At 42.4% G+C, this 20,926-nt stretch overlaps 2 protein-coding genes across 2 annotated transcripts; one reads left to right on the forward strand and one right to left on the reverse strand.

The window, feature by feature from the left end:
• Positions 1-1,665: 1,665 nt before the first annotated feature.
• On the forward strand, positions 1,666-4,368 carry OTUD1 (OTU deubiquitinase 1). Its single transcript, XM_052650985.1, has one exon. It carries the CDS (start codon positions 1,681-1,683, stop codon positions 3,130-3,132), a length of 1,452 nt encoding a protein of 483 aa, XP_052506945.1. The 5' UTR covers positions 1,666-1,680; the 3' UTR covers positions 3,133-4,368.
• Positions 4,369-18,379: 14,011 nt separating this feature from the next.
• Positions 18,380-20,711, reverse strand: LOC128058506 (F-actin-capping protein subunit alpha-1). The gene has a single exon (XM_052650987.1). The coding sequence runs from the start codon at positions 20,704-20,706 to the stop codon at positions 19,846-19,848; it is 861 nt and encodes a 286-aa protein (XP_052506947.1). The 5' UTR covers positions 20,707-20,711; the 3' UTR covers positions 18,380-19,845.
• Positions 20,712-20,926: the final 215 nt, after the last annotated feature.

The following is a 20,926-nucleotide window of genomic DNA, read 5'->3' on the forward strand; positions in this document are numbered from 1 at the left end:
CTTCCTTTTTCTAGTTAGCCAGTGGGGTCTACAAGCTTACAGTGGGGTGTCACCAGAAGCTGAAAAGACGGTTAGACTTTTATGTGGTTGTTTTTCCTTCCAGTTGACCTACCTAACAGGTTCAAGTGACCTGGGCAAAGGCAGCTGGGATCCTGTCAGTCACACCCACGACGGCAAATTGAAGCTCTGGCTAGGGGTCAGGAGACCAGGATCGTAATTCTGCCTTTTCCACTGTTTTGGGAACTCCTCTTCCATTAATTAACTCATTCAATAAATATTAATTAGTTCCATCTATGTGCCAGCCTCTGTGCTGGGTTTGTAACTATAATAGCCATCAAGACTAAGTCTTTCCATTCAGGGAACCTAAGATTCACAAAACAATACGTGGAGTGGGGAGGCTTATACCATAACATAAGCTATTTCCTCATCACTGAAACAGTGAAACAGCTTTGTAGGTTCACTCTGAACATTTAGGGTCTGTCAGTTAGCATGTGATCAAAGCCGAGAATATAGCAAGAGCTGCCCACTGCTATACAGTCAGTATACAAGTTGATCATGACCATTTTAGCTTTCCTTTACAAACAGGGACATCTAACACAATAGGGTAGAACTATGTTCAACATTCTATTCAATTTCAACATTCTCGCAATGCATCACGACCCTCTCTACCGCTGACCTACGGTGAACAGCTGCACCTATTTTCAAGAGGCCCGGTTAGGCATTTGGTATTTCACCCAAGACTTGTATTTGCTTATCAAATACGGGTTAGGACAGCAGAAAAGTTGGTTTCGGTTTAGCAGGGCGGCAAGGTGCTGGGGAGAAAGGGAGGCGTCACACTGCTACGTTAACAATATAATCTCAGGGTTGAGTGAAAAAGATGGCAGTGGTGCAACGACCATGCAGAGGCCATGCAGGTTTTAGGGCAGCTGTCTCCACGCAGAACTCGGAAGCTTGTTTTGAAACGAACTTTCAGCACTCTTGGCCGCCCCAAGCTGCCCCGAACCCTCCAAGATCCACCGCTAAAGCGTAGAAAAGCGCGGCGCCTAGAAACTAACACTGATGTGGGGCAGCGGCCACGGCTGCACAGGCCTCCGCGCCTCCGCGCTCTCCCGCCCGCGCGCCCGTCGCCCGCGCTGCGGGCCACGCCCATGACGTCACCGAATGGGCGGGGCGAGACGGAGGGGGTGGGGCGAGCCCCGGCGGTTGAATGGGACGCCGCGACGAGCCGCACATTCCAATAAGGGCACGTGACGCGGCAGCGCTGCCTGAGGTAAACAACCGTGGCCCCGCCTCCTGGCTCGTCCGCGCGCCCTGCAGTGCTGCTAGCCGGCGGGACGCGCTCCAGCAGGGCGGGCGGCTACCTCCGAGAGTCCTCAGCGGCCGCCGCGGGCCGGAGCAGCGACGGCGGGCGCACGCGTCCCGGGTCTGCGGGCCGCTAGCGCCGGCAGGGGTCGAGCGCGCGTCCCCTCCCCGCCCCCACCGCGCGCTGTGGCGCAGCAGGAATTTGGCGGGGACCCGGGCGCTATTTGCAGCTCCTGACGCGCCGGCGGCCCTTCGGTCATTTCTATTCTCAGGGCACTGGGTCACCGCGCTCGGCCGGCCCCCTCCCCCGGGCCCGGAGGGTGTGTCCCCTCACTGGGGCTCGGCGCGCCTATAAGGGGCCGAGCGGCGGGCAGGGACATGCAGCTCTACAGCAGCGTCTGCACCCACTACCCAGCCGGGGGCCCGGGTCCCACGGCCGCAACCGCCGCTCCGCCCGCCGCCGCCACCGCCGCCTCGTTCAAGGTCTCTCTGCAGCCCCCGGGACCCGCCGGTGGCGCCCCGGAGCCCGAGACCGGTGAGTGCCAGCCGGCCGCGGCCGCCGAGCCCCGCGAAGCCGCCGCCGCTCCCGCTGCCAAGATGCCCGCCTTCTCCTCCTGCTTCGAGATGGTGTCCGGGGCCGCCGCCCCCGCCTCGGCCGCCGCCGCCGCCGCCGGGCCGCCCGGCGGGTCCTGCAAGCCGCCGCTGCCGCCGCACTACACGTCCACAGCGCAGATCACCGTGCGGGCCCTGGGCGCCGACCGGCTCCTGCTGCGCGGCCCCGAGCCCGGCGCCGCGGCTTCCGCCGCCCCACGCGGCCGCTGCCTCCTGCTGGCCCCGGCACCAGGCGCTCCGATCCCGCCGCGGCGGGGCTCCTCGGCCTGGCTTCTGGAGGAGCTGCTGAGGCCCGATGGCCCGGAGCCTGCCGGTCTGGACGCGACTCGCGAGGGGCCCGACAGAAACTTCCGACTGAGCGAGCACCGCCAGGCCCTGGCCGCCGCCAAGCACCGCGGCCCCGCGCCGCCCCCGGGAAGCCCGGAGCCCGGCCCTGGCCCGTGGGCCGAGGAGCGCCCGGCAGAGAGGAACCTCCGCGGCTGGGACAGAGCTGGCGACCGCGGCGACGCTCCCGGCGCCGAAGAGCCGGGGCGGCCCGACCCGGAGGTCGAGGCGGCCCCGGCCCGGAGCGGCGAGGCGGCCCCGGGCGGCGCGGCCGAGGCGGTGATCGTGTCCAGGTCGGATCCTAGGGACGAGAAGCTGGCCCTGTACCTGGCGGAGGTGGAGAGGCAGGACAAGTACTTGCGGCAGAGGAACAAGTACCGATTTCACATCATTCCCGACGGCAACTGCCTCTACCGGGCGGTCAGCAAGGCGGTGTACGGGGACCAGAGCCTGCACCGGGAGCTACGGGAACAGACGGTGCACTATATCGCCGACCATCTCGACCACTTTAGCCCCTTGATTGAGGGCGACGTGGGGGAGTTTATCATCGCTGCTGCCCAGGACGGGGCCTGGGCCGGGTACCCTGAACTGCTGGCCATGGGGCAGATGCTGAATGTGAATATCCATCTGACTACTGGAGGGAGGCTGGAGAGCCCCACGGTGTCTACCATGATTCACTATTTGGGCCCGGAGGATTCCCTAAGGCCTAGCATTTGGCTCAGTTGGCTCAGTAACGGACATTATGACGCGGTGTTTGATCACTCATATCCGAACCCGGAGTATGACACTTGGTGCAGGCAGACTCAAGTGCAGAGAAAACGCGATGAAGAACTTGCCAAGTCCATGGCCATATCCCTGTCCAAAATGTATATTGAGCAAAATGCATGCTCTTGAAGTGTCTGAGACCCTCGCCCTGGGAAAATTGCATACCTAATTTGTGTTTGGAGAGTTATATGAACTTTAATCAGGGTAATTGCACTTTTAAACTTTCTAGTAGATTTACTGTAGGTGTAATGCCTTAATCATTTTTTTGAATGTTTTCTCCTCAGAGCTGAAGGTTGCTGGGCACCTAAATGATGTTTCATAGTAGCTTTGGGTGATCCTACTGCTATTTATGATTTGCTGTATAAAGTTGGCACTACTTAATTTGCAAGCTGATTTCTCAGTGTAAATTTGTTCATTCCTGGTAATCTATTTTCTATAAAAACGTATTTTTGCACAACATTTTTAACAATTGGTGTACCTTCATCTAGGATGTGATCCATTTTGACAAACAGCTTTCCGGCATAAATCCAGAGAAGTGCTTTATATGAAGTTTATTATTTTGAGCAGAGTTTGTGATTTCGTGTTTTATGTTGTTGGATTTGAATTTTAGAGTTCTTAGATAATTATTTCAAATGGCTATTGATGCTTTCATGTTACCCGATAATTGGCCCATTCCGTTTTGATGACAGATTAGTTGTTTGGAAAATCATTATTTTTCTAGAAATGGTCAACCTTTTAAAGAGAAAATACTTAAGGGGAGGTTGTGGGAAGATTTTTTTTTTTTTTTTAAGAATAGTACCAGCTCTTACTTGAATGAAAGTCTGATATTTGCTGATGGCAGAGTGGTGATTCTGTACTCCAGTTGATGTTTAGATTGTCTGGTGCTCTCGGTTGTTCTTATTTATATTTGTCTTTTTGTTGAAAAGAATTTTTTAACATGATAGAAAACTTTGTGACAAGATAAGCCTCCTGCTTCATATATAGTTTCTTGGATTCAACTGAGAGATTTGAAAATTAATGGCATAAATGCCTCCAATCAACCCTGGCAATTATTTTATAGCAGGAGAATACTGTCTTAATGGTCTATTCCTTTTAAATTCTTTCACAAGGCAAAATAGGATTGCCCTGCATTATGTACAGTACAAATGTCTATACAGAGCTTGTATGGTTTGCTGGGTCAAACAATGTTTTCAACCTAAAATCTATCTCATTTCCACTTTAACTACTTTTAGTGGTATTTATTAAGTAATGCAGTTTGTACTTTTTTATTTTGTAACACTTTGTGATTTTTTTTGTACAATACTGTATTTGTACAATAGAGCAATTCTCAGCTGATGGAATGAGTGAATAAAATGCATAATTTTACTTTTATGGTGTCTTTTTGCCTGAAGTAACTTTCATTTATTTTTTTATTTGGCTGCACCAGGCGGCATGCAGGGTCTTAGTTCCCTGACCATGGATCAAATCCATGCATTGGGAGCACAGAGTCCTAAGCACTGGACGGCCAGGGAATTCCCAGATTTAAATGTTTTAGAGTAACCACAGAAATGCCCTTTTATGCAGTCTGGCCTCTTGAGACTAAGAGACTCCCTTAATTTTCAGGCTTCCCTGGTGGCTCAGCCGGTAAAGCGTCTGCCTACAATGTGGGAGACCTGGGTTTGATCCCTGGGTTGGGAAGATCCTCTGGAGAAGGAAATGGCAACCCACTCCAGTACTCTTGCCTGGAAAATCCCATTGACGGAGGAGCCTGATAGGCTACAATCTATGGGGTCGCAAAGAGTCGGACACGACTGAGCGACTTCACCTTAATTTTAAGATGTGTTGTCAGATTTAGTTGAGAAGTGTGTCTGTACACATAATGCTGACATGCTTATTGCAGGATCAACCCAACTAGTTTGAATTTCTTACTTTTCAGTTGATGTCATGCTTATAGACAGTTGACTTTGAGCTCATCGCTTAACCGTGGAAAGATGGTCAAGAACCAATGGAAGGATGCCATTGGCTATCAAGGGAAGGCAATTTGTCAAAGGTCTAAAATGTTACCTAACCATGAATCTCTGGTTTTTTAAGATAAGTTTTGCTTCATAGCTTCACTAATTACATAACATGGGAAGAAAGAAATTCCTTGTTTGAATTACACAGCTAAATGTGTTATTCCCCCTTTTCTCCACTTTATTAGAGGTGGATAAAGTTTGGGGTGCTTGAAGTTTACACACGAAATGAGTAGACTTAAGTATAAGTTCCTAAAAGGCTTTCTGTAAGGTCTAAAAGTATAAGTTATATATAAAAGTTCCTAAAAGGCTTTCTATTACAGTTTTGAGGAAACAATTTCCTTCCACAGTGTTGTTCTGTTTCATTTTCAAATTGGAATCCCAAGTCCTGGATTTAGATTCCCAAGGAGGATAACACCTTTCATTAAATGGATTCTAAGATTATATTCCAAGGCAGCATGGTGTTTTGGTTGTCTTGTCTGAAAGGTTTATGTCTTTCTCATCCTTTGTCTTGGAGAAGGAAATGGCAACCCACTCCAGTGTTCTTGCCTGGAGAATCCCAGGGACGGGGGAGCCTGGTGGGCTGCCGTCTATGGGATCACACAGTGTTGGACACGACTGAAGTGACATAGCAGCAGCAGCAGCATCCTTTTTCTATGGTTTTTTGTTGCTGTTGTTTGGAAGAAATGTAATATTTGTCACTCCTTTATGCTTCATGTTTATTCTTTCTTGCCATTCCACTTATATGTTAGCAGTTAACAATCCTGGATCACTAAGGACTTGAGCAGTGGAAGAGATGGAAATGTGGTTGACTCATTTCCTTTGAGCAAACATTTATTAAACAGTTCATTCTTTCAGTTACTCAGATAGCAGCTAAGGGGCTCAAAACTATATGAAGGAATGATGTGTTCAGTTGATGCTGTGAGCTAAAGTTTCTTTAGAGCTTACTACCCTGTAAAACATGATGGGGGAGTATAGATTCTATAAGGAAATCTAATTGTGTTTTCAGGTATAGTAGTATGAAAATCATACTGTTACCTTGAAAATTGTATTAAAGTAGTACACAGATAAAAATATGATACAAATAACAGTGTGATTTTTGTCTTATTGTCTCATTTAAAAATGGCATAGTATGTCAAGATTTTGATGAAAATCAAATTAATTTGATCCTCTACTCATTTTCTTTCCTCTTTAAAAAAAGTTATTTATTTTTGGCTGTGTTAGGTCTCTGTTGTGGTGGCTTGCTGGAGAGCCACTGGCTCTAGGGTGAGGGCTCAGTACTTGTGGTACGTGGGCATATGGGATCTTCTCAGACCAGGGATTGAACCTGTGTCTCCTGCATTACAAGGCAGATTCTTAACCACTGGACCACCAGAGAAGTCCCTTTTATTCATTTGCCACTCACATTTTTTTTCTCTGAGATAAAATAGACTCGTGTTAGCATATTTAATTGGACTGAGAAGTAAACCACTATTGATGACTGGCACAAGGGCATTCAAATGTGATTCTTCAATTACATTTTTCTAAACTTGTAGTCCATATGCTTTATATAGTAACGTATTCATGAGGCACAGAGCCTTTACCCAGAAACCACATTTTATAGAGAAGAGGAAATGCCTTAGGAGCCTTTGAACATCAGAATTGGTTAGTTTCAGCTTGGGTAAATATAGTCTTAGGTTACAATCTTTTCTTCATAATTTTTGTACTGAAAAAGGATCTTGAGATAATCTCACTACTTTATGTGTTTTGTCCTCTTTCCCGAAGAGATGAGAAAGAGTTGAGAAACTTAAAATTTTAGCTTGCAGTGTGCTCATATGATGGAAAAGCATCAAGAATAAAAATAGATTTTAGACCTTTGGACATTGGATAATTTCATATGTAGGAAAATGTAGTGGAATAATTGAAGAGTTGTTCTTCAGTGGCTCAGTCGTGTCCAATTCTGCGACCCCATGGACTGTAGCAAGTCAGACCTCCCTGTCCTTCACCATTTCCTGGAGCTTGCTCAGACATGTCCATTGAGTTGGTGATGCCATCCAACCATCTTGTTCTCTATTGTCCCCTTCTTCTCCTGCCTTCAATCTTTCCCAGCATCCAGGTCTTTTCCAGTGAGTCAGTTCTTTGCATCAGGTGGCCAAAGTTTTGGAGCTTCAGCTTCAGCATCAGTCCTTCTAATGAATATTCAGGACTGATTTCTGGTAAGATTGACTTGTTTCATCTTGCATTCCAAGGGACTGTCAAGTCTTCTCCAACACCACAGTTCAAAACATTTTCAATTCAAGAGTATATCCTTCAAATGTGTATCATGTTCAAATTTATTTGTCACATGAAATTATAAATCCAGACTTTATTTATTTTGACATCCCTAGAGTGTCTATTGGAGAAGGCAATGGCACGCCACTCCAGTACTCTTGCCTGGAAAATCCCATGGATGGAGGAGCCTGGTAGGCTGCAGTCCATGGGGTCTCGGAAGAGTCAGACACGACTGAGCGACCTCACTTTCACTTTTCACTTTCATACATTGGAGAAGGAAATGGCAACCCACTCCAGTGTTCTTGCCTGGAGAATCCCAGGGACGGGGGAGCCTGGTGGGCTGCCGTCTATGGGGTCGCACAGAGTCGGACACGACGGAAGTGACTTAGCAGCAGCAGCAGCAGAGTGTCTATAACTGTCTCAAAGAGTCACAAGAAACTGGATGGCATTTAATTCAGTTTCATTCCCCAAATGTACACAATGCCATGGACATGGGTTCTCTCTCTAGCCCCCTGCCTTCCAAGCCGGTACCTGGCAGAGTACAAAATATTATGTTCAGTAAATATTTGTTGAATGAAGGAACAAACTGAAGGGAAATAGAGTTTTAGAATTTAGTTGGTAGATGTGAAACAAAAATGATTTGACTCTAAAATTACTGGGAATTATCACTGACAATTCTGAACATCTTAAACTGAAGTAGTTTTATAAAAAGAGGATTAAAGTATTGAATTCTGTAATGGAAAAAGGTAGGTTTTTGAAACCAAAATTTAGAATTTATTGATTTTTCTCTTTGTGTCATCTTCCAAACATCTTGAGACCAAGCTCAGAAAGATTATTTAAAAGGAGAACTTCACTAAAGTGATTTTAAAGGTGTTGCCATGTCCAAAGGGAGTTACTCTGACTTGCTTTGGGGTAACACCCATCCCAAGTCTAGTCTACAGCAATTCCTAGTTTTGCTGTTTTCTTTCTATGACCTAGTTGGAAGGTGGGAATGGTGGAACAGATTTCAAACATGCTCTCTAGGTTGTTGTGTTCAATAGTCCTAGCTGCATGCTTATGCCATTGGTGTAGAGCCTGGGTGAGTAGCACGCATCAGATCAAAACAGATCTATAGGGGGGAAAAATCAGTGTATTTCTTCCTGCTGTAAATTAGGTCAGTGACCATTATTCTGTGAGTCAAGTTCACAGAGTTCACTGTCATCAGATTACTCATAGTAAAACATTATCTAGCCTGGTTTCTCATAAATGAAATTTCTAAATAATTGAATAGTCCATTTACATGTAAAGTATAAAACAGAACAGCTGCCTTTTTTTTTGTTGTTTTGTTTTTTTACTGTACCTAGTGGCATGCAGGGTCTTAGTTACCCGACCAGGGGTCAAAACAAAGTCCTCTGCAGTGGAAACACAGTCTTAACCACTAGACTGCCAGAAGTCCCCAGAACAACTGCTTTTTATAAAACTCTTAAAGAGGTAACCTATGGTACACTTCTTAGCCTTTGTAGAATAACAGTACAGTTTAATCTTCCCTTAATGACTTGGAGGAGGGGGATCTCCTGATGGCCAGGGTCTCTGGCCTTGAAACCGTGGTGGTTTGCTAATGTGTGATAGTCCGTTTGTACTTTGAAGGATCTCAGAGTGCTGGGGCTTTTTTTTCATGTTTTGCACTTTCCTGTCTCCCTTACTTTCTGATTGTTCCTCTCACTACTGTCTCTCTAGCCCTAATTCTCCATTATAATTTCCCATGTTGAATTAGAGACACCATCAAGCATGTTTGTCAGAATTGATTCTAAGATAATACGAAATGAGTTTCTCATTTAGCACCAGGATGCTCGGCTATGAGTAATGTGCTTAAGCTTACTTTTTAGTCAACCAGAGACCTTTTTTTTGCCTTTGTCTTCCTTTTTACCTTCTTTGATGGTGTCCTGGAAATGCTGAATTTGTTTGATTGAGGGACTTATGAATGTGTGCAGTGGCACATTAAATCAAAATAAAACAAACAACATGTATTAGTTATCCAAAGCCTCAAAATTGGAGTTGATATCATTGCCTGGTTAATATTTTGCTCCCTCTTTGCTGTGTGCCATCCTTCATAGCATGTACCTGCCGTTGTCTTCCTTTTGCTTGTGAAATTTTATTGATAGTGTTTATGTTTCCTAATGGTGTTTTTTCCTTAATATATCAATGTTTTAACTTTTTAAATAGATCTTTTTAGTTATTGTGATTCTTTTTTCTTCTTCCAGTTTTATTGAATTATAATTGACATACGGTACACTGTAAGTCTAAGGTGTACAACATAATGATTTGACATACATACATCATGAAATGATTACCACAGCAAGTTTAGTGAACACCCATCATCTAATAGATACAGAATTAAAGAAATAGAAAAAAATAGCTTTTTTCCACTGAGATGAGAACTCTTAGGATATATTCTTTTAGCATCTTTTGTATGTAATATATAATAATGCTAATTATGTTTATCATGTTGTACTGTACATTCTTGGGGCTTCCCAGGTGACTCAATAGTAAAAAATCTGCCTGCTAATGCAGGAGACATGGGTTTGATCCCCGGGTCAGGAAGATCCCCTGGAGGAGGGCATGGCAACCCACTCCAGTATTCTTGCCTGAAAAATGGACAGAGGAGCCTGGTAGGCTAGAGTCCAGGGGTGGCAAAGAGTCGGACACAACTTGGCGACTGTAGTACTCAGTTATGACTGGAAGTTTGTTCCCTTTGCCTTCATCCAATTCCTCCCCCCATGCACCCCTGACCTCTGGTAATCACAAATCTGATCACTTTTTCTGTGAATTTGTTTTTGAAATACAGTTGACCTATATTGGTTACTGGTGCACAGCATAGTGATTTAATATTTCTATAACTTTCAAAATGATCACCACAGTAAGTCTAGTTACCATGCTATGCACTTTTAAATTTTATTATTTATTTAGTTTTGGCTGCCCTGGATCTTCATTGATGCATGTGGGCTTTCTCTAGTTGCGGCAAGTGGGGGCTACTCTCTAGTTATGGTGCTCTGGATTCTCCTTGCAGTAGCTTCTCTCCTTTTGGAGCGTGGGCTGTAGGGAGTGCAGGCTTTAGTAGCTGCTGTGCACAGTTAGTTGCCCCGCAGCATGTGGGGTCTTCCGAGTTCAGTTCAATTTAGTCGCTGAGTCATGTCTAACTCTTTGTGACTCCGTGGACTACAGAACGCCAGGCCTCCCTATCCATCACCAACTCCTGGAGTTTACCCAAACTCATGTCCATTGAGTCAGCGATGCCATCCAGCCATCTCATCCTCTGTTGTCCCCTTCTCCTCCTGCCCCCAATCCCTCCCAGTATCAGGGTCTTTTCAAATGAGTCAGCTCTTTGCATCAGGTGGCCAAAGTATTGCAGTTTCAGCTTCAACATCAGTCTCTAATGAACACTCAGGACTGATCTCCTTTAGAATGGACTGGTTGGATCTCCTTGCAGTCCAAGGGATTCTCAAGAGTCTTCTTCAACACCACAGTTTAAAAGCATCAATTCTCTGGTGCTCAGCTTTCTTCACAGTCCAACTCTCACATCCATACATGACTACTGGAAAAACCATAGCCTTGACTAGATGGACCTTTGTTGGCAAAGTAATGTCTCTGCTTTTTAATATGCTGTCTAGGTTGGTAATAAATTTCTTCCAAAGAAGTAAGTGTCTTTTAATTTCGTGGCTGCAGTCACCATCTGCAGTGATTTTGGAGCCTAAAAAAATAAAGTCTGACACTGTTTCCACTGTTTCCCCATCTATTTGCCATGAAGTGATGGGACTAGATGCCATGATCTTAGTTTTCTGAATGCTGAGCTTTAAGCCAACTTTTTCACTCTCCGCTTTCACTTTCATCAAGAGGCTCTTTAGTTCTTCATCACTTTCTGCCATAAGGGTGGTGTCATCTGCATATCTGAAGTTATTGATATTTCTCCCGGCAATCTTGATTCCACCTTGTGCTTCATACAGCCCAGCGTTTCTCATGGTGTACTCTGCATATAAGTTAAATAAGCAGGGTGACAATATATGGCCTTGACATACTCCTTTTCCTGTTAGGAACAAGTCTGTTGTTCCATGTCCAGTTCTAACTGTTGCTTCCTGACATGCATACAGATTTCTCAAGAGGCAGGTCAGGTGGTCCAGTATTCCCATCTCTTTCAGAGTTTTTCACAGTTTATTGTGATCAGAATACACAGGAGTACTGTACAAAAAAGATCTTTACGACCCGGATAATCACGATGGTGTGATCACTCATCTAGAGCCAGACATCCTGGAATGTGAAGTCAAATGGGCCTTAGAAAGCATCACTACGAACAAAGCTAGTGGAGGTGATGGAATTCCAGTGGAGCTATTTCAAATCCTGAAAGATGATGCTGTGAAAGTGCTGCACTCAATATGCCAGCAAATTTGGAAAACTCAGCAGTGGCCACAGGACTGGAAAAGGTCAGTTTTCATTCCAATCCCAAAGAAAGGCAATGCCAAAGAATGCTCAAACTCCCGCACATTGCACTCATCTCACACGCTAGTAAAGTAATGCTCAAAATTCTCCAAGTCAGGCTTCAGCAATACGTGAATCGTGAACTTCCTGATGTTCAAGCTGGTTTTACAAAAGACAGAGGAACCAGAGATCAAATTGTCAACATCTGCTGGATCATGGAAAAAGCAAGAGAGTTCCAGAAAAACATCTATTTCTGCTTTATTGACTATGCCAAAGCCTTTGACTATGTGGATCACAATAAACTGTGGAAAATTCTGAAAGAGATGGGAATGGCAGACCACCTGACCTGCCTCTTGAGAAATCTGTATGCAGGTCAGGAAGCAACAGTTAGAACTGGACATGGACAACAGACTGGTTCCAAACAGGAAAAGGAGTGCGTCAAGGCTGTATATTGTCACCCTGCTTATTTAACTTATATGCAGAGTACATCATGAGAAATGCTGGGCTGGAAGAAGCACAAGCTGGAATCAAGATTGCTGGGAGACATATCAATAACCTCAGATATGTAGATGACACCACCCTTATGGCAGAAAGTGAAGAGGAACTAAAAAGCCTCCTGATGAAAGTGAAAGCAGAGAGTGAAAAAGTTGGCTTAAAGCTCAACATTCAAAAAACGAAGATCATGGCATCTGGTCCCATCACTTCATGGCAAATAGTTGGGGAAACAGTGGAAACAGTGTCCGACTTTATTTTTTGGGCTCCAGAATCACTGCAGATGGTGACTGCAGCCATGAAATTAAAAGACGCTTACTCCTTTGAAGAAAAGTTATGACCAACCTAGGTAGCATATTCAAAAGCAGAGACATTAGTCTGCCGACTAAGGTCCTTCTAGTCAAGGGTATGGTTTTTCCTGTGGTCATGTATGGATGTGAGAATTGGACTGTGAAGAAGGCTGAGCGCCGAAGAACTGATGGGTTTGAACTGTGGTGTTGGAGAAGACTCTTGAGAGTCCCTTGGACTATAAGGAGATCCAACCAGTCCATTCTAAAGGAGATCAGTCCTGGGATTTCTTTGGAAGGAATGATGCTAAAGCTGAAACTCCAGTACTTTGGCCACCTGATGCGAAGTGTTGACTCATTGGAAAAGACTCTGATGCTAGGAGGGCTTGGAGGCAGGAGGAGAAGGGGATGACTGAGGATGAGATGGCTGGATGGCATCACGGACTCAATGGATGTGAGTCTGAGTGAACAGCGGCAGTTGGTGATGGACAGGGAGGCCTGGCGTGCTGCAATTCATGGGGTCTCAAAGAGTCAGACACGACTGAGCGACTGAACTGAACTGAACTGAACACAGTAAAAGGCTTTGGCATAGTCAAGAAGAAGTAGATGTTTTTCTGGAACTCTCTTGCTTTTTCCATGATCCAGCAGATGTTGGCAATTTGATCTCTGGTTCCTCTGCCTTTTCTAAAACCAGCTTGAACATCTGGAAGTTCATGGTTCACGTATTGCTGAAGCCTGGCTTGGAGAATTTTGAGCATTACTTTACTAGCTTGTGAGATGAGTGCAATTGTGAGGTAGTTTCAGCATTCTTTGGCATTGCCTTTCTGAGGTATTGGAATGAAAACTGACCTTTTCCAGTCCTATGGCCACTGCTGGTCTTCCCAGACCAGGGATCAATCCTGTGTCCCTTGCATTGGTAGGTCAATTCTTAACCACTGGACTACCAGGGAGTTCCCCATGCTGTGCATTTTTAAATTTATTCTACCAAGATATGCTAATGATAAAGTAATTAAAATATCAGGTCTTCATTGAAGACTCCATATCATGGTACACATAGACAGGTCTAGTACAAATATGAATTTTTAAAAAATTTTCCTCTCTTTAATGAAAGTGAAAGTCACTCAGTTGTGTCCAACTCTTTGTGACCCCATGGACTATAGTCCATGGAGTTGTCCAGACTAGAATACTGGAGTGAGTACACTTTCCCTTCTCCAAGGGATCTTCCCAACCCAGGGATGGAACCCAGGGCTCCCAAATTGCAGGCAGATTCTTTATCAACTGAGCTATCAGAGAAGACCTCTCTTTAATACTTCTTTAATAAATGTATATTATGTCTGCATTGTGTAAATAAGTTAGTCTTTCATTTCCTGGCCTTCTCTTTCCTTGAAGGTAAAAATTTTTCCCCTCATATTTGTTAGAATGGTTGAACAGATTGAGTAGGCACCTTGCATTAGTGTGTTAACAAATAGAATTTAGACAGTTTTTGAGAAAAGACAATAGAATGACAATTTTTAGTCCATATAAGGGCAGTTTTTTAAATTTAATTTTTATATTATAGTTGATTTATAGTGTTGTGTTAGTTTCAGGTGTATGGCAAAGTGTTTCAGTTTATACATATATCCATTCTTTTTCAGGTTCTTTTCCCATTTAGGTTATTACAGAGTATTGAGTAGAGTTCCCTATGCTATACAGTAGGTCTTTGTTAATTATTTCTCTTCTATATGCTGTGATGTGCTTAGTTGCTTAGTTGTGTCGGATTCTTTGCAACCCTATGGACTGTATAGCCCACGAGGGTCCTCTGTTCATGGGATTCTCCAGGCAAGAGTACTGGAGTGGGTTGCCATGCCCTACTCCAGGGGATCTTCCCAACCCAGGGATCAAACCCAGGTCTTCCGCATTGCGGGTGGATTCTTTACTGTCTGAGCCACCAGGAAAGCCCAAAACACTGGATTGGGTAGCCTATCCCTTCTCCAGGGGATATTCTTGACCCAAGAATCAAGCTAAGGTTTCCTGCAATGCATGTGGACTCTTTACCAGCTGAACTACCAGGGACATCTGTCTTATATACAGCAGTGTGTATATGTTAATTTCAAACTCCCAATTTATCCCTCGCCTACCTTTTTCTTTTGGTAACCGTAAGTTTGCTTTTGAATAGACAATGACAATTTGAAAAAACTCTGCAGTGGTAAATGTGCATTTTATATTTTAAAGCAGTTAAAGTAGAAATTTCTCCCCTTTCTCCCACTTCCTGCCCCACCGTGTCCCAGCCTTTTATACTTTGAATTGGGCTGCTTTCAGTGAGTGTTGATGTCTAGTGGATTGGGAATATGTAGAGAGGCAGCCTCAATGATGTTTGCTTGAAGTAATGACTAAGTTTAAATGAATGGTCCCTTCTCCAGGGGATTTTCTGGACCCAGGGATCGAACTCAAGTCTCCTGCATTGTAGGCAGATTCTCTCTCAAATGAATGAAATGAATGAAAGCCCTCAAATGAATGTTCCACTTAGATTAGAAATTCTCTTGAATAATTAGTAATGGTCTGTGTGGTTGTATTTCTTAGCTTATCAAGGTACAACAAAGTGGTGTGCAAATTAGGTAATTGTGGAGGGAATTTATACCGATGTGTCATAGAACACCTGTGCAGCCAATTTGTAAAATAAACTCACGTAAGGGTTTCAGTTCTAATGACAAACAGGAAACATTCACACTTTTTATTTCTTGCAATGAAATTTGAGCTATACTGGATATATAATAGGATGAAAGAAGTAGAACAGTCAGGAAATACTTAGCTGTCGTTTCACAGTCTTTGCCATGTTGTTGAAAAGTGCAGATGTGGGGGAGTAAACAATTATGCTTTTTACTTTAAACAAAACTCATGTCTAATAAACAGTAGTAGAGGAGCCTGGCAGTCCCTGGGGTTGCAAAGAGTTGGACACGACTGAGTGAGCACACCCGAGAAGACACCTCAGTAATTCCAGCTTATACAGAATTCTGGGATGAAGAGGAGAGAGATTTAAGATGTATGTTGAACTTTTCAAAGGAAAATAGCTCTCTTTTTCTTTACCTTTTCATTTTACTGATTAACTTGGCAGATGTCACTACTAAGAATTGTGGCAATCTGCAAAGAGATGGCTACACCAATTTAGAAAACAGCTTGACCCTACAGGAACAGACAGCACAGTTTAATAGTTAAGCCAAGGTGTTGTAACAAAAAGAAGTGAAGAGGAAAACTCTTCAGGAAGATTATTGAAGTATCTATGAGTAAAGTATACATTAACTTGTTTCACATTACAAAGATATAAAAGTAGAAGTAATAGTTTCCATAATTTAATGTTCCCAAATTAGATCCTCAACAATGTAATTGCCACAGATTAAATATATACATGTTGCAAAGCCTTCCATATTTTGAGAAGGCTGCTATCTTTCTATTTCTATTCTTTTTTCTCTTTTAATTGGAGTATAATTGCTTTATAATATTGTGTTAGTTTCTGGCGCAAAGCAAAGTGAATCAGCTCTATGTATACATATATCCCCTCCCTCTTGAACCTCTTTCCCACCCCCCTCTATTTCTATTCTTGTTCTTTAGTATATCAGAAATATCTTGACAACCTGGCATTCCACACAAGCCATGGTTTTCTTCAGAAAGAACAATATATAAAACTTTATCCTTTTAAAGTTTTTTTTTTCCCCACAGGTTTTACAGATCTTGCTTCATTAGGATTTTGCTGGTTTTACTTTTCCCTCTTTCTATTTTCAAATTGTTTTTCTTTTACACGGTCCTGCTTGATTTTCTTTTAGAATAGTTTTATGTGATCTATTCTGCTTAAAATTAGGTAGTCTTTCCTAATTTTTACTCATTCACTAAGTCTTTAAAAGAAAATAAGGAAACTTCACTTTACCCCTAAAAGAGAAAACAAATAAATATATCATTAGTGGGGAATTAGTGGGCTAGAGGCTCCATATAAGTGTCATATTTATAATTTAAGGATGAGACTTCTCTTCTGAAGTTAAGGTTAATAAGAATCTTTGTATACATGTGTCAGAGCAGCCAACTGCAAAGATAGCCCACCCCAAGTGATGGTCGCTAAAGTTCATTTTGAGCAGGAGGGGGTTCTCCTAGTTAAATCAGAGTGGCTATACTATAAGCATTTCTTAGCAGGAGTAAATCAAAAGTAGTTGATATAGGGGACTTGCTTGGTGATCCAGTAGTTAAGACTACACCTTCCAATGCAGGGGTTGGCTGTTTTGATTCCTGGTTGGGCAACTAAGATATCATGTGCCTCGAGACCAAAAATCATAAAACAGAAGCAATATTTTAACAAATTCAATTAAGGCTTTAAAATAGGTCCATGTCAAAAAATCTTAAAAATAAAATTGTTACAGAGAAAGTCATAGCTGACCCAAGTATCTATATCCAAATTATCTGTCTATATGTCTTTCATTTGGAGAAGGAAATGGCAACCCACTCCAGTATTCTTGCCTGGAGAATCCCAGGGACAGAGGAACCTGTGGGCTGCCGTCCATGGGGTCACACAGAGTTGGACACGACTGAAGCGACTTGGCAGCAGCAGCAGCAGCAGCCTGTCTTTCATTACCTGTCTATATATCTGTCTGTCTATCCAGCCTCTTTGAGGAATGTTTTGTGATGAGATAAGAATGATGATCTGTAGATGCCTAGAGAAAAGTCAAGGAACACAGATGACAATACATGGGTCAGTGTATCTTTGCTTTCATTGAGTGACCAGGTGCTCTGGGCAAGCCACGCTAGTACACTGAATAGAGAAGAAAAATAAAGGAAAATACTTGTTGGGAGTAGGAAATAAATATACATTCAACAAATATTGACTACCTGGAGAATAGTAGGTACTATGCTAAGTACTATGTAAACTCATAGGTTATAGTAGATCTTTAATAACTAGAAGCTATAACAATCATATCTTGCACAAATTATTTTACTCATAAGAAAGGTCTTTGGAGTCAGATTAGCTGGGGTTCAAATTGAGGGATTTTACATCCTATCTAAAGCAGAAGAGGGGCACTGACAGGTGAAAAACAACAAGTAAAAAAGGAAACAGAATGCAGTGAATGGGAGAAAAGTCAAAATAAGAAAAAAGTAAATCCATAATTGATATCTTCAGAGAGATGAGATCAAGATCCTGGAGAAGGAATTGCTATTTTTAGAAAGCACTCTTATTAATTAAAAATAGCAGAGCTGAAATTCAGTAGAAGTTTCGAAGATAAAGTGGAGAAAATCTCTCAGAAAGTGGAACAAGGAGACATGGAATGGAAAATAAGGACAAAATAAGAAAATGAGATTAATCTTAGAAGCCCAATATTTGACTAAAATAGGTTTTCCAGAGATAGGATAGAGACAATGGTTGAGAAGATTATATGAAAGATTTCCTGGAACTCTAGGATAGTGGTCTCCAGATTCTAAAGTCCCACTGAGTGTCTGCAGGGTCTTTGTGAAAAGTCATACAGGCATGTCTATGGATTGAGGTGGGACTAGTGCTCCCTAAAGTGGTGCAGTGTACAACATATACAACTGTGTGTGGCCGCCAAATGAATACGAGAAGACCCATGCCATGGCATTTCAACTAGAAATTTCAGAGTTTTAGGGATTAAAAAGAATAACATGAAAACTTTCTGAGAGGAAAAGTTAGTCACATCCAGAAGTTTAGGAACAGCATGGCATCAAACTTCTCAAGAGAAACATCATAACAGAAGACCATGGAAAAATGCTTTGCAAATTCTGAGAGAAAATGATTCCCAAGCTGTAATCCTATGACCAGCTATATCAGTTAGTAGTCTTAATTGTCAATAACACAATCTATATGGTTAGTTTAAGCAGATAAGAAATTTTTATTTTTTTTTTATTTATTTATTTATTTTTTTTTTTTTTAAGACCAAAGCAGGTGTATTTCTATTGGACTACCTGATACAGAGGATAGTGTAGTATGGATGGACAGTATGAATGACAAGTAATACAAATATATTTTATTTGAAATAAACAAAAATGCTTACACAAATCAACAGGTCACTTAAAAATAAACTCTTGCTTGACTGTATTACTCAGCAAAAACAAAGCCAAAACACAAACACCCTTCTTTTTTGACGTGTGTTTGGAGGAAGACACTACTCGGTTTTTAAAAAACTGACCTTCCCTTAAGGCCTGGTCATAGAAGTGTAAACAATGTAAATGAATCCACCATTACCAGTTGTCATATCATATCTATGTCACCTGTGTATTCTGAGATCACACCTGTACCTGCCAATAAACCTGGGAAGGGTTGCTATATCACAGTTATATTTGAGTTGGCAGGCAGGACTGAGGAAGAGTAATTTGGAATAAGTATTACATCCTATTTAGAACAAATCACTAGTATTCCCTTAAATAACAGGTTACAATAGAAAGATACTGCCTGAAACTTATCCTTTTCACTTTGGTTCATTTTTAGTTTTTTGTTTGTGATTAACATAGTTGTTTGATTCATTCACTTATAGAACAATCCTGCCACAAAGTATTAAAGCACAAGATACCTATTATTCCTTCAACATCTGCATTTCTTCAAGTTTTATACTCTACTATACCCCTAGTATGTCAGCAGTTTTCGAATATTAAAAAAACAGTAATAAAAATGGATAACACTCTTCTAAAAATGCACGTCTATAACTATAATGGTACTAGGTGGGAAGGAGACAATGAGGGAAAGGGAAAAAGCAAACATGTTGATGTAGGGAATGTGGTTCAAGTCTTTGGATTTAAAAACAACTTCCCCAGAGAAGTTGGCTATGATGGAATTTCCAGAAAACTTCCTTGGCCTCCAAAATGAACCCGAAAAGCCCCAATCCAAACATATGAAACTACAGTTAAGAGATGTTATAAATGATGATCAAAGCAACTGGAGGGAGAAGGATGAATGTGTCTTCCATTCAGCTACAGTTTGCAGCACAGCCTCTTTAGCTGTTGGTCAATCAGTAAAAACCACTGAACACCAGAAGTACTTTGAAGGATGGGGTGGAAAAGTACTGAATATATTACCTGTCTATGTCAGTAACAGGGCTTCATGGCTAGGAAAATTTTCTAAACAGTAAAATGACTCCAGGGTAGATATCTCTCTCCATCATTAAATGTGGCAGAATTAAAAAAAAAAAATTTAAAAGTAGATATAGTGAAAACAAAATTACAAGGCAGAAAACACAAAAGAATCAAGACAATGCTCTAGGTTCAACAGTATTCCATTAGGCTAGAAAACCTGTTAACTTTTGAAAGCCCTAGCAAAATATCACTCTTGTTTATAAATCACTTATTTATCATATGACCACACGCTGAATCCTTTCTTTCCATGTACTGAAGAATCCTACATTCAGCCTTTAAGCATTCTGCATTTCTTTGCCAATCTTGTAGCTGAGTATCTTGTTCCAGTCGACTTTGGTGCGGGTAACAGGAAGTTGCCGGCGCAAGGCTTTGAATGTGGTGTCTGACATTGTTTGATAGTTTTCACTAATTGCTGTCTGATACTCATTTTCTGCATGCTCTATGATTTTAATAAATTCCTTGGCAGTCTGGGCTTCATTCGAAACAGTTACTGAATCCTGTACATCTTTATGACTAACCAACTGAACATTGCCATCTTCATAATAGTGAACCTGAATCTTAAGTACTCCAACCACCTGGGCTGTAGGTGGTGTGATGGTGAACTTCCATTCTGATCTCCAGCGACCATTCCAGAAGTTTTTAGGCTGAAACTGGTGGCTTTCAATACATGCAATAATGGTCTGTTGCCCATCTATAGTTTTAGCATAAACAGTACAGAAGCCGTTGGAATAATGATCTTTCACATAGGCCCTTAAAGCACTGTCACAGGATTCTCTCCAAGACTTCAGACCTCCGTCTACTTCTTCTGGCTGGGGGTCACTTGCTTCTTTCCGTAAGTGATCAAACTTAAAGGAAATTTTGTTTCTTGGATCTAAAAATCTGCTATTACCCAGGTCACCATGTTCTGTAATTAAGACCTGATCTTCATATCCTTCTATCTTCACAGGCGTGAACTGATCCATGTTATACTGGGCAAACGCATGTGCCGCCCCTTCCCTGAGGAGATTATCATTATTAAGTAGTAGCCGGACATCGTTGAACACTTCATTGAATTCCCCTGGCGGTGCATGAGTGATAAATTTAGCAGCTATGCGTACCTTCTCCTCATCCGACACCCGATCCTCGAAGTCGGCCATCTTGGGCTGCTCTCAAGAAATTTTTAATATGTTTTATGTTAGGGTATAATTGATTAGCAATGTGTTAGTTTCAGATGTATACGAAAGTGATTCGGTTATGGTTATACTTATACATATATCTATTCTTTTCAAATTCTTTTCCCACTAAGCTGTGGCATAACATTGAGCAGAGTCCCCTTTGCTATACAGTAGGACCTTGTTGCTTATTCATTTAAAATAT

This window comes from Budorcas taxicolor, chromosome 13, assembly GCF_023091745.1.
Source record: "Budorcas taxicolor isolate Tak-1 chromosome 13, Takin1.1, whole genome shotgun sequence".
Lineage (NCBI taxonomy): Eukaryota > Metazoa > Chordata > Mammalia > Artiodactyla > Bovidae > Budorcas > Budorcas taxicolor.

Coding starts and splice junctions, on each gene's coding strand:
- OTUD1 (XM_052650985.1), top strand. CDS start 1,681: ATGCAGCTCTACAGCAGCGTCTGCACCCACTACCCAGCCGGGGGCCCG.
- LOC128058506 (XM_052650987.1), bottom strand. CDS start 20,706: ATGGCCGACTTCGAGGATCGGGTGTCGGATGAGGAGAAGGTACGCATA.